Source organism: Pipistrellus hanaki (genome assembly GCF_964339955.1).
Source record: "Pipistrellus hanaki genome assembly, chromosome: 3".
In the NCBI taxonomy this organism is placed as follows: Eukaryota; Metazoa; Chordata; class Mammalia; order Chiroptera; family Vespertilionidae; genus Pipistrellus; species Pipistrellus hanaki.
The window spans coordinates 89,515,058-89,528,572 of record NC_140505.1 but is presented as its reverse complement, the minus strand read 5'-3'; the positions used below and the strand labels follow the sequence as shown (position 1 = coordinate 89,528,572).

The following is a 13,515-nucleotide window of genomic DNA, read 5'->3' as shown; positions in this document are numbered from 1 at the left end:
AGACAAGACAAGAATTTTATAATTTTTCACTATTTTGTTTACTTAATATTTCATAATAAAGTAATTATAAAATTCTTTCTTTGTGTTTATTTGATTCCTATTCAAGAGAATTACTTTATATATAGTCAATATAGGCACAGAGTTAAATTTTTTAACATTTTCTAATGGTGGTGTGCCTCGTGATTTTTTTCATGAAACAAGTGTGCCTTTGCCCAAAAAAGGTTGAAAAACACTGCCCTAATGCACATCTTGGTCCTTTCTTAAGGCACCTGACCCAAGCAGAAGTAGCCACAAGCTGTGGATTGCTGATAGCCCCAAACAGAGTACTTAGTGCCAGTCAGAAGCAGCGTGTGACATTATCCTGCTTCAGAGATTGGGAGTCACAGCAGATCTACCTAATATAAAAACACAAACCCAGATAGGCAGCCAAAATGGGAAGGTAAGAAAACAACCCTCAGATGAAAGAAGAAGAAAATTCACAGAAGAAGAACTAAATAAAATGGAGATAAGAAATTTATCAGATATAGAGTTCAGAATAATAATGCCAAAGATGCTATACAGCATAAGAAAAAATATAGTAACTATGAAAAAAGATCAGTCTGAAATAAAGAATGACATAGCACTAATAACACCATGAAAGGAATACACAACAGATTAGGGGAAGCAGAGGACAAGATCAGTGAATTAGAAAACTGTAGAAAAAAATTTACTCAATCAGAGAAATAAAAAACAATTTAAAAACAAAAGGACAGTTTAAGGGAGCCATGGGACAAAGTTAAACATAAAAATATTTGCATAATCAGAGTGCCAAAAGGAGGTGAAAATGAGCAAGGGATAGAGAACATATTTGAAGAAATAATGGCAGAATACTTCCCCAACCTGCTGAAGAAAAAAGTCACCTAAGTCCAGGAGACACATAGAGTCAAAAGAAAGAAGAACCCAAACAAGCCACAGGAGGGACCACAGAATGACTCCAGAGCATGTCTGGCACATCTTGCTCAGTCCTGATTGGCTTGGCCCCAGCAGAAAGCTAACTTAATGGTCAAAGCATCTGCTCACTGGTGGTCAGTGCACATCATAGTGAACAGTTGAGTGGCCTTAGCATATCATTATAAAATTATGCTTTAATTGGTTGAATGCCCAACTGGACAACTGGACACTTAGCATATTAGGTTTTTATTATATAGGATGACAGGGTTACCAATAAGATCAAGGAAGAAATAAAAAATGTTCTGGAAACAAATGTAAATGAATCTAAAACAACCTAAAATCTCTGTGACCCAGCAAGAGCATCCTAAGAAGGAGGTTCATAGCACTTCAGGCCTACCTCAAAAGACAAGAAAAATTAATAATAAAATATTTAACACTATACCTTAAAGAACTAGAAAGAGAAAAATAAGAAAAGCCCAGAGGAAAAAGAATGAAAGAAACAATAAAGATCAGAGCAGAAATAAATTACATTGAGATGAAAAAAATCATATAAAAGTTCATTGAAACTAAGAATTTATTCTTTGAAAAGATAAACAAGATTTATGGATCTTTAGCCAGTCTTATCCTATATAATAAAAGCCTAATATGCAAATTAAATGAATAGAAGAATGATTAGTGTAATGACCCAGCCACTTTGAAATTCACTGACCACCAGGGGACAAATGCAGGAGCTTCGCCCCAGCCTTCAGGCCCCAGGCCAGCCAAGGCAGGTACCACCCTGCAGATCAGCCCTGATGGCCAGCCATGCCTACGGACCCTACCCATGCATTTATTTTGTGCACTGGACCTCTAGTCAGAAAATAAAGAGAGAGCCAAAATAAATAAAATCAGAAATGAAAGTGGTAAAGTTAACAACTGACACCATGGAAATACAAGGGTTATAAGAAAATATTGTAAACAACCATATGCCAACAAGCTGGACAATTTGGATAAAATGGACAATTTCCTAGAAAAATATAAACTCCCAAAACTGAATCAGGAAGAATCAGAAAACCTAAATAAGCCAATAACAACTGATGAAATAGAAGCAATAATCAAAAACTCCCTGCAAACAAAAGTCCTGGTCTGGACAGCTTTACAGGGGAGTTTTACCAAACCTTTAAAGAACAACTAAGACCTATCATCTTCAAACTACTCCAAAACATCCAAGAGTAATAAAACTTCCAAGGTCTTTTCATGAGTCCAATAATGAGAAATAATTCTAAAACCAAATAAATAAACTGCAAAGAAATAGAACTATAGTCCAATATATCTGATAAACGTAAATGCTAAAACCTTTAACAAAATATTAGCAAATTGGATACAGCAATATATCAAAAAGATCATACTTCATGACCGAGTGGGATTTATTATGAAGATGAAGGATATTCGCAAATCAGTAAATGTGATACATCACATAAACAAATTAAAAGGAAAAAAAATCACATGTACATATCAATATGCACAGAAAAAGCATTCAACAAAACTTAACACCTATTTTTTATTAAAAACTCTCAGCAAAGTGTGAATAGAAGGATAGTATCTCAACATGATAAAGGTCATATATGACAAACCTACAGTGAACTTCATACTCAATAGGCAATAACTAAAACCTTTTCCCCTAAGAACAGAAACAAGTCAATGATGTCTGATTTCACCACTCTTATTCAACATAGTACTGGAAGTCCTAGCCACAGCAGTCAGGCAAGAAGAAGTAAAAGACATCCAAATCAAAAAGGAAGAAATAAAACTCTCATTATTCCCAAATGACATGAAAATTCTAAAGTTGCCCCCCCCCCCAAATTACTAGATTTAATAAAAGAATTTGGCAATGTAGCAGGATACAAAATTAACATCTGAAACTGATGGCATTTTTATACACCAATAATTGAATTGTCAGAAAGAGAAATTAAACAATAATCCCATTTACCATGGCAACAAAAAATTAAGATACCTGGGAATAAACGTAACCAACAATGTAAAAGACTTGTACTTGGAAAACTACAGATGTTAAAAAGAGAGAGAGAGAGAGAGAGAGAGAGAGAGAGAGAGAGAGAGAGAGAGGAAGATATAAACAAGTGGAAGAATATACCATGTTCATGGACTGGTAATATTTACATAATTAAAATGTCCATACTACTCAAAGAAATCTACAGATTCAATGCAATTACTATTAAAAATTAACAGCAGATTTCACAGATCTAGAAAAAAATTACTCCAAAGGTATATGGAATCAATAAAGACCCCGAATATTCGCAGTCATCTTGAGAAAGAAGGACAATGTTAGAGGAATCACAATACCCAATATCAAGTTATTCTACAAAACCTTTATAAGTCAAAGCAGCCTGTTACTGGCACAAGAACAGATATATAGTTCAATGAAACAGAACTGAGACTGCAGAAATCAACCCAAGCAATTACCCTCAATTAATATTTGACAAAGAAGGTAAGAAGATGCAATGTAGTAAGGACAGTCTTCTCAATACATGTTGGGAAAATTGGACAGACACATGCAAAAAAATGAAACTAGACCACCAACCATATACAAGAATAAACTTAAAATGGATACAATACTTAAATGTAAGTTGTCATGGCATTAAAATTCTGGAAGAAACCATAAGCAGGAAAATCTTAGACATCTCTCATAGCAATATGTTTGCAGATACATCTCCTAGGACTAAGGAGGAAATAAACAAGTGGGACTATTTCATAATAAAAGAAACCATCAAAAATCAAAAGGGAGCCCACTGTATAAAATAACATATTTGGCAATGATATTTCTGATAAAGGCTTAATATCTAAAATATATAAGGAAAAAATACAGTTTAACAAAAGGAAGACAAACAATCCAATTTTAAAATGGGCAGAATGCCTGAATAGACATTTCTCCAAAGAGGATATACAGATGGCCAAGAGGCACATGAAAAAATGCTCAAAGTTACTGATCATCGGTGAGATGCAAATTAAACTACAACGAAGTATCACCTTATACCTGTCAGAATGGCTACCATCAACAAATTGCAAGTGCTGATGTGGATGTGGAGAAAAGGGAACCCTAGTACACTGCTGGTGGGAATGCAAACTGGTGCAGTTATTATGGAGATTCCTAAAAAATTAAGTATCAGCTACATTTTGACCTAGTGATCCCGCTGCTGGGAATATATCCTAAGAAACCAGAAACACGAATCAGAAAGAATGCATGCATCCCTATGGTCAGAGCAGCACAATATATAATAGCTAAGACCTGAAAATAATCCAAGTAGATAAAAAAGCAGTGGTACATTTACACCATGAGATATTATACAACAGTAAAAAAGAAAGAACTCAACATTTGCAATACCATGGAGGGACCTGGAGAGTATTATGCTAATTGAAATAAGCTAGTCAGACAAAGACAAATATCACATGATCTCACTCATTTGTGGAATCTAATGAAAAAAATAAATGAATGAACAAAATAGATCCAGACACATAGAAACATAGAACAGTCTGTGGAATATCAGAGCGTAAGCAGGGGAGAATGACTACTAAGTGGGAAGAGATCAACCAACTTGTATGTGTATATTCTTTAACCCATAGACACAGACAATAGAGTAGTGAAGGCCTTGGGTGGTGGGTGGGTTTGGGCTGGAAGGGGTTAATATGAGGAATAGGAGGACATATGTAATTCTTTCAATGATAAAGATTTAATTTAAAAAATAAATAAATACTGCCATATGACTACCTGGATGGATCTTGAGAATATCATGCTTAGCTAAATAAATCATACAGAAATAGTCAAAAATCGTATGATTTCACTCATAATAAGATACAAAACTGAAAGCAACAAATTAACAAACAGGAAAAACAAACAAAAACTCATAGATACAGACAACTATGGAATACTTACCAGAGGAATTGGTGGTGGAAGGTAGTAAAAGGTAAAAGGGGTCAAATATATGGTGACAGGATATATTACTTAGTGTGGTTGGCAAATAATATAATATACAGATGATTAATCATAGAATTATATACTTGGAACCTATATACCAATGTCACCCAATTAAGTTTATTTTGAAAATAAATAAATCACATATATTCAACAAATAACTTGTGTTGGCAAGAATGTAGAGAAAAGGGAGCCCTTGTGCACTTTTGGTGGGACTGCAAATTGTTGCAGCCAATATGGAAAGCCGTATGGAGACTCCTCAAAAAATTGAAAAAAGAAGTACCATCAGATCCAGCAATTCTATTTCTAGGTATTTATCAAAGGAAACAAAACACTAATTTAAAAAGATTATACCTTCCTATGTTCATGGCATCATTATTTACAATAACCAAGGTATAGAAGCAACCTAGATTTCCACTGATAGATTAATGAATAAAAAGTATGTGGCCTAATTTTGCAATGGAATATTACACAGCCATAAAAAATGAAATTTTACCATTTGTGAGAACAAGAATGGTATTATGCTAAGTGAAGTACATCAGAGAAAGACAAATATCATATGATTTTACTTATATGTGGAATATGAAGTAAAACAAAAACAGACTTATTGAAACATGTTTTCCAGAGTAGACAAGAGTTGGGAGGATGGTTAAAAAAGGTGAAGGGGAATATGGCCAATAATGTCATCAGTTTTCACAGTGATGGATGATTATTAAATTTAGTGTGGTGATCACATTGTAAGATTTATAAATGTCCAATCACTATATTGCATGCCTGAAACTAATTTGTATACTAACTATACTTAAATAAAACTAGTAATTAACACTTATTTTAGAGAAGTTGTAGTGATTTGTGGAATTGAAATAATGCTTTAGGAATATAATGTTATTTATAATTAAACAATTGTAAATTTAAGAATTATTAACACATAGCACTTTTTGTGTAACTTTCTGTATTCACATATGTTACTCAGTTCCATGATCTTTTCTTTTCTTTCTTTCTTTTTTATTTAAATATATTTTATTGATTTTTTACAGAGAGGAAGAGAGAGGGATAGAGAGTTAGAAACATCGATGAGAGAGAGACACCGATCAGCTGCCTTTTGCACACCCCCCATTGGGGATGTGCCCGAAATCAAGGTACATGCCCTTGACCGGAATTAAACCCGGGACTCATCAGTCTGCAGGCTGAAGCTCTATGCACTGAGCCAAACCGGTTTCGGCGATCTTTTCTTTTTAAATGATATTTAGAGAGAAGAAGAAGAAGAAGAAGAAGAAGAAGGAGAAGGAGAAGGAGAAGGAGAAGGAGAAGGAGAAGGAGAAGGAGAAGGAGAAGGAGAAGGAGAAGGAGAAGGAGAAGGAGAAGGAGAAGGAGAAGGAGAAGGAGAAGGAGAAGGAGAGAGAGAGAGAGAAAGAGAGAGAGAGAGAGAGAGAGAGAGAGAGAGAGAGAGAGAGAGACATCAATGTGAGATAGAACCCACAACCTGGTATGTGCTCTGACCAGGAATCAACTTGGTCAAAGGGATATAGCTCCAATCAACTTAGTCACACTGACCAGGACATTTTATGATCTTCTGATGCATATTTATTATTAAAACTGCATAAATAAAATTCTGGGAAACATATATTGTAGCAACATCTTTTGACAAGTGTATGTTATTTAACATTTAAGCCAATGTAGCTATTTTATACTGTTTTATTCACTTACTGTTCGATACACAAAAACTCTGAGCTGTTTGCCTCCAATGGTTTCAAGTTTTTGTCCATTGTAAAGCTCATTAAGTCCAACTTTTACTTTTAATATATGATTCTGCAGAATTAATTTAAGAAGGCGCTGATCCATTCTCAGAGTATTATCTATAAATAAATTTTAAGGAAAAAAATATGATGGTATTTAGAAAGCATTAAAGTTTCTCTTGGTATGAGAAAATAATGAAAATGAATCATTCTTATCATTGATACTATGGATCCTACACTCATAACATGTATAACTCAATTAAATGCTCAAAGCAATGTATTTTATGCACCAACAGAAGCCTTATGAGCTATTTCATCTAGTGACTAAAACATGTTTCCAAGCAGTCCAAACATTAGGTTTCATTTTTGCGAAGACTATGTAGTTTTATGTACCATAGTCATTGGAAAAAATTAAACTCTAGTGTTGGCCAAGAATTTTTTTGAAAATTTGATATCAAATATCCATATGAAAGACTACTGATGAATCATTTGTAAATTTATCATTGTTACTGAAGATAAAATCAAAGCACATAACATCTTAAAGGTAGGTTAATATTAATGCATATGGACATCATTATTACAAAGAAGAAAAACATTTCTAGGAATTTGAAATTTTTATTGATAGCTTCTGTCATAATTTGGTATTTGGAAAATTATAAAAATAGGTGGCATATATATATATATATATGTATATATATATATATATATATATATATATGCCTAAGTGACCATTATGACTGAATGACCAGAACGACTGGTCAACCAGTCACTATGATGCTCACTGACCATCAGGGGGCAGATGCTCAACACAGGAGTTGCCCCCTGGTGGTCATGGCACTCCTACAGTCAACCTCCCATGGCTCCTCCCCCCACTAGCCATCCTCAGGCGGTCTCTCCTCCCAGCTGTTTGCCCCCTCCCCCATGGGCCTCAATCACCAGCCAGGCTAGGGAACACCATCAATGCATGAATTTGTGCACCAGGCCTCTAATTTGTTTATATATAATTATTAAATTATGTCTAACAATCTAAATATGTCTTTAAAAATCACTTTTCTAGAAAAAATGGCAGGTTGCATTCATCTGACTGTCACTGAATAGCAGCTATTAGGCAAAATATTCACAATAGTTTATAACTTAATATAGAAGTATGCAATATTCTCTTGTTTTATTTATTTATAATTTAACATGTTACTGTCAAATTTTGAGATACAAAATATACCTGTTTATTCCTAAATATTATGTTGGTGTTAAATAAATAAAATCAGACTTATTTTTCTTTAGATTCATTATGTGTGCTGGTAATATGGTTATATTCAGAAAACAATTAAATACCTCTTATCATAAACTTTCACTCTCTTTATGTTATTACCTATTAAAATAAAATCTTTGAAGTAAAGGACATTTCAATAGAGGCTATGTAATGCTAATACACTGTATGTGTATCCAATACAAAAACTAATCAAGAACTTGTAAAACATATATTATTCATTTTTGCAAATAGTCATGGTGAAGAAAAAATGGTGTGGATGGGTTGGGGGCTGAAAAGCAGGAATGGCATTGTCCAGTAGTACATACCAGAAAATGCATTATTCACAGGTGCCAGCAAAGTATATTCTCCATCTGGCCTCAGAGCAGATGCCAAACCTAATTGGGCTATGAGGTCTGCAAAAGTGGTTTGTTGATTTCCAGCCAGCTCAATAACTTGTTTGGCTGTAAAATAAACCATCACAATTCCCAAAATGTCATCAGTGTTATCATCATCATGAAATTAGTAGATCAATTATTAGCTGTTTCCTATAAACTATTTGCTGCATTGACAATTTAATAAGACATCCTGCCTTTTCTTAATAAGAATTCCAGCTTCCCTTTTAGGGAATTAATAACATTAAAACGTTTCAGAAGGAAAATATATTTCTGTCTTCTTGCTTTTAATGTTCTTTAATTCTCTATTGCTCACTCCTTTACTCTACTCTTGTGAGTACCATAGCTCTTTCATTTATTCAAAGATGACCATTTAGTTATATCTTTCCTTTGTGTTTCCCCCTCCCCCACAGGGTTTAATTTGACACTATAAGAACCTTTATAAGTATTAGATATTAGAAATCCTAGAAAACCAAGTTTCCATGCATGGAGTGCCCATGACTCCACAGGTTAACTATTTTTTAAAAAAAATATATATTTTATTGATTTTTTTACAGAGAGGAAAAGAGAGAGATAGAGAGCTAGAAATGTCGATGAGAGAGAAACATCGACCAGTTGCCTCTTGCACACCCCCTACTGGGGATGTGCCTGCAACCAATGTACATGCCCTTGACTGGAATCGAACCTGGGACCTTTCAGTCCGCAGACCGACGCTCTACCACTGAGTCAAAGCGGTTTTGGCGAAGGTTAACTATTTAACACTAAATTCACTCACTATTTATTTTGTGTTTGTGTTTCACATGCCATTCCTTATACTACATATTCATCTTTCATGGACTTATTCTTGAGGCATCATAATTGATAAACAATAGTAGTTAGAAGAATATAAAACTGTTACTCACCAGAATCAGGAATTAGGACCTGATCAATCAAATGAATAACACCATTGTTTGTCACAATATCTTTTTTATTCACCATTTTGATTCCATTTACTGTTATGCTGTCACCATCACATCCTATCTCAATTGTGTTTCCTTCCAGAGTCTCAAAGACTGTACCTCCTGTAATAGCCTCAGAACACTGGAGAGTGTTTAAAATGTGATATTTCATGAGAGCTGAAGGACAGGATAAAAAGAGAAAGTATTCATATCAAGGAAAATAGAATTTGATCCTTAAAAAACTTGTTTCATTATGAAGCTAAATATTCCTAAGAAATATTATAAATATATAGGCTAAACTAAATGTTTTCAAAGTCTGTTGAAGTTCTTTTACTGTTTTTTCATCAACTATATAACTCAGCTCAGTAGGAAGAAGAAAAGAAGATCAGTTGTATGAAATAATTTGTATAATACTAACAAAATGTGTTGGATCAAGTTCCCACTATCATAAGGAAGCACTTTTTGTTGTTAAAGCAAAAAAATAAATTTATTCAATTCAGAAGGCCTATAAAGTTATTTGTTAACTGACATTAGTCCCAAAACACCTGAGTAGTATCTTGCATTAGCCATTCATAAGAGAATACCTGTACATAAATTTGTAAAGCAATTAATAGAAGCTGAAGGCAAGACAAAGAATTCCCTTATGGCAACATATATAAAGTATCTAAAGTAAAGATTATTTTTGAAGGATATCTCAAGGGATCAATGCTTCAACTATTGTTGGATGCTGCCCATTGCCTTTATTAGCAGATAGAGGCTGGTTAACCTTGAAGGCTCTGGCAAGGGTCAGAGCCAAGCACCCACTGTCTAGTTGAGACAAAAAGAGCTAAAGCAACTTCCACCTTTTAATCTTATGTAAATCCTTGCTGATGGGCTATCATTGGAATTGCCTGCCTAAGGGCTATGGGTGTAACCCAAAACCTGAATAAAAGGGATAAGAAGGCCAGACAGAGTAAAGCAGAGTCCTTCCTCTTGAGCTAGGCTCCCACCTGGCCCCCAATATTTCCAAATTAATATTTTCTAGTCTCTTTCATTTGTATGAGCCCTCTGCCAGACCCCAAACCCTGAACCTGAACCCTGAACCACGTGGGATGTGGGAGGGATATTCACAGACTATATTATATTTATATCTGAATTTTCAAAATTCTCATTTAAATTGGTTAAATGTATTTTGGAAGAGGGTAAGTGAAATGTATTAGTCACAATATAAAATCTATTTGAAAATAGAAAAGGAGACTGGAATGAAGCCAAATTTTGTACATCAATAAGTAATGCCCCAAGAGAACCATGCAATTTATTCAACTCATTCATATCTTTTAGCATAAGTTTATAATTAAGAGCATTTAATAATTTGTATATAGCATTAAAATTCGATGGTCTAAGATTTTTTTATACTTGCTGATTCTTTTAAGGTTGCTATTTACTTACTTGAAAGTAGTACAAAAGTATAATGTAATCTTTATTATATTATTACTTTAATTACTTTAATTATTAAATTAATTTTCATATGCTTTCAAAAACTTTCTTTTTTTAAATTTTTATAGTTCACCTAAATCTCTTTCTTTGTCTTTGCTTATCAAAGCTGATAACATTAGCATGGCATTCTCTTTTTTATTTTATTTTATTCTTAAAATTCTGGGAAGCTTCCCATATAGGGAAACATTTTTGTACCTTCAGAAGCCACTTTATCTCCCATGATCCTTTCTAAGACACCTCGTGGAAGTTTCTCAAAGGCCTCATTGGTGGGCGCAAAGAGCGTGAAGTGACCATCTCTTCCCAGAGCTTCCAATATATCAGATGTGATGGCTGCTGCCTAAAACACAAATGTGCTTTTTAGATGCTTGCACAGTATAAATCCAAAAGAAAATTACAAGACACTTAGCCTAGTCTGACAAGAATTAGCTCATTCTACAGAAAACTATGAACGTTTGCTCTATATACTTTATAGAAACATTATAGTACTTTTTGGCACACGAACTATGTCCTTTTCATCTTTTTTCAAACTATGTCTGTAAAAATGACAATTCTGCCATTATTTGTAAAACTGTAGAAATATGCAGCAGTACAGAAAATAACTAAGATATACACATTCTAAATGTACTAAATATACTGCAGTCATGTAATTAATAATTTTCATCTATGTTGTCCACCTAAATATTATTTCATATGAGATGATTTATTCTATGTAAAATGAAAACTTTTCATTTCAAGAAATATATTTTTTGTGTTTCTGCCAGATTTGTTTAACAGCATTTTATTGTTTTTAGATTCTGACATAGAAAGAGAAGGAATTTCAATGATCCATGACAATCTACTATTGCTTCTTGTTCTTACCCTAAAAGATGAGAGGTCATCTTCTGCTTCAATAAAGTCTTGAATTGAGTTACCAATTTGTGTAAGGACACGGTCAATGACATGTACAACACCATTTGTTGCAATCTGGTTCCCATGGATGATTCGAGCACAATTAACGGTGACAACCTATAATTATTTGGGAAAATCAAAGTGCAAGAATCAGAGCTATCCATTGACTACTGAGATAGCAAGCTCATTTCCTATTTTGAATTTATACCAATAAAATTAACATAAAGAAAAAGACATTCTGAATATAAATTCTGAGAATGAAAACTTGCATATTGCTATAAATAAATAAAAAAAGAGAAAACAGAGCCAGTAGAGAACTCACAAATAGTTACACTTAACATAAAGCATAAGAAAAAAGCATTTTTTCATTTGAATAATTACTTTGATTTTTTTTCCTTTTATAGATATAGTAATCAACTATTTCTAATGTAGAGCAATATATAATATTAAAAGCTTAATATGCTAATTAGACCGGATGTCCTTTTGGCATCCTTGCATCCTACTGGATTAAGCCGAGGCTTCGAGGAAAGCCAGGGTCCTGGGTGCCAGAGGGAAGCCGGTGCCAGCAGCCAGGGGAAAGAAGGCCTACTCTTGCGTGAATTTTGTGCATTGGGCTTCTAGTAACTTACATAAAAAGTCTAATCTTAAAATAAGTTCTAAGAGTGAAAAACAATTATTGTATAAAGATACTCAGTTTGATTATAATAATGTCCTAAATTAGGGGTGTCGAACTCAATCAGAGAAGGGGCCAAAATCTAAAATCCAGCCTAAATCGCGGGCCGAATGGTTTACTGAACAGTCATAAACTGACAATGTCATAAACTGACAGCGGAGTGCAGTGATGACAGCGCGGTGCGGGCCACATTGCAAGGCCTGGCGGGCTGGATTTGGCCTGCGGGCCTTGTGTTTGACACATGTGTCCTAAATATTTCTTCAGTGACACTTTTTGACTGTTGAAAGAGCCCTATGAACTTGTTGTAAGTTTTACACAAAGATTCTTATCTAAATACACAAGAACCCAAATCAGTATAGTAGCCAGAGACTAAATAAAGGAATTTTTATTCTCTGATTATTCTTTGACACATTCTTTGACAAATTATCATTTATTATTTTTCTCTGATTACTATTTTTTAAGCTCATCAACTACTAAGATGTCCTCTTTTAGAACATCTAAGTCTATTGTTAATTTAATTTTTCCTCACAATCATTCTTTAGTAGAAATCAGTCACTGAATCAATAATGTACCTGCCTTAAACATGGGACAAAGCCATGTTATGGCACCTATACTTACTAACTTTTATTATCTCTGTGAACATTATATAAATAGTACAGAAAAAATTAAGGGCAATATTATTGTACTTAGAAATGTACTGTTTACTAGAGAAACTTACCCCATTAGGATAATGGTTAATGAAAAGCCCCAAATTGTTATACATCGAAGGAACAATCATGCCATTTTTTAAGTCTTTGGTTAACATTCTCTTATTAACCATGTGGCTATGTAAAGCATTCAATAATTCAACATTTACATTGCTCTCCAAACCTCTACGAATATCCTAGGAAAAATTAAAATTATAAAAGTTTATTTTATTGTGATTCATTACTAATATTATTATATTTACACTATCAGTCCTCTAATTATTTATCTTTGCATTGTCCAGCTGAGCAAACCAAACTGACATAAATAACTTATTTTTTATTATTTATATTAAGGACTTTTGTAAATACAGGTATTCAGTTAAGTATCTGAATCTGGTAGAGTGCATGGGCATTTTTGGAGACAAAACAATATGTTAAATGTATATATTGATAAAGTGACAATCTTGATATAAAGTAAAGGCTTATGGGATTATACAATTTTCAGACATTTAAATTTTTTGAGTAATAAAACAAAAACATTAAATTGCATACAATATTTTAATTTAATAAATGATTTTAT

General features: G+C 33.5%; 1 protein-coding gene across 7 annotated transcripts in view; it reads right to left on the bottom strand.

The window, feature by feature from the left end:
- Positions 1-13,515, bottom strand: part of POSTN (periostin) — a 51,890-nt gene that overhangs the window by 25,406 nt on the left and 12,969 nt on the right. For all 7 annotated transcript variants that reach the window (XM_084879521.1, XM_084879524.1, XM_084879523.1 and 4 more), the window contains exons 5-10: positions 12,968-13,132; positions 11,547-11,693; positions 10,884-11,025; positions 9,177-9,389; positions 8,209-8,343; positions 6,605-6,753 (exon numbers count right to left, since the gene is read on the bottom strand). In XM_084879521.1, the coding sequence (XP_084735647.1) occupies positions 6,605-6,753; positions 8,209-8,343; positions 9,177-9,389; positions 10,884-11,025; positions 11,547-11,693; positions 12,968-13,132 (951 nt within the window). The remainder of the gene's footprint in view (positions 1-6,604; positions 6,754-8,208; positions 8,344-9,176; positions 9,390-10,883; positions 11,026-11,546; positions 11,694-12,967; positions 13,133-13,515) is intronic.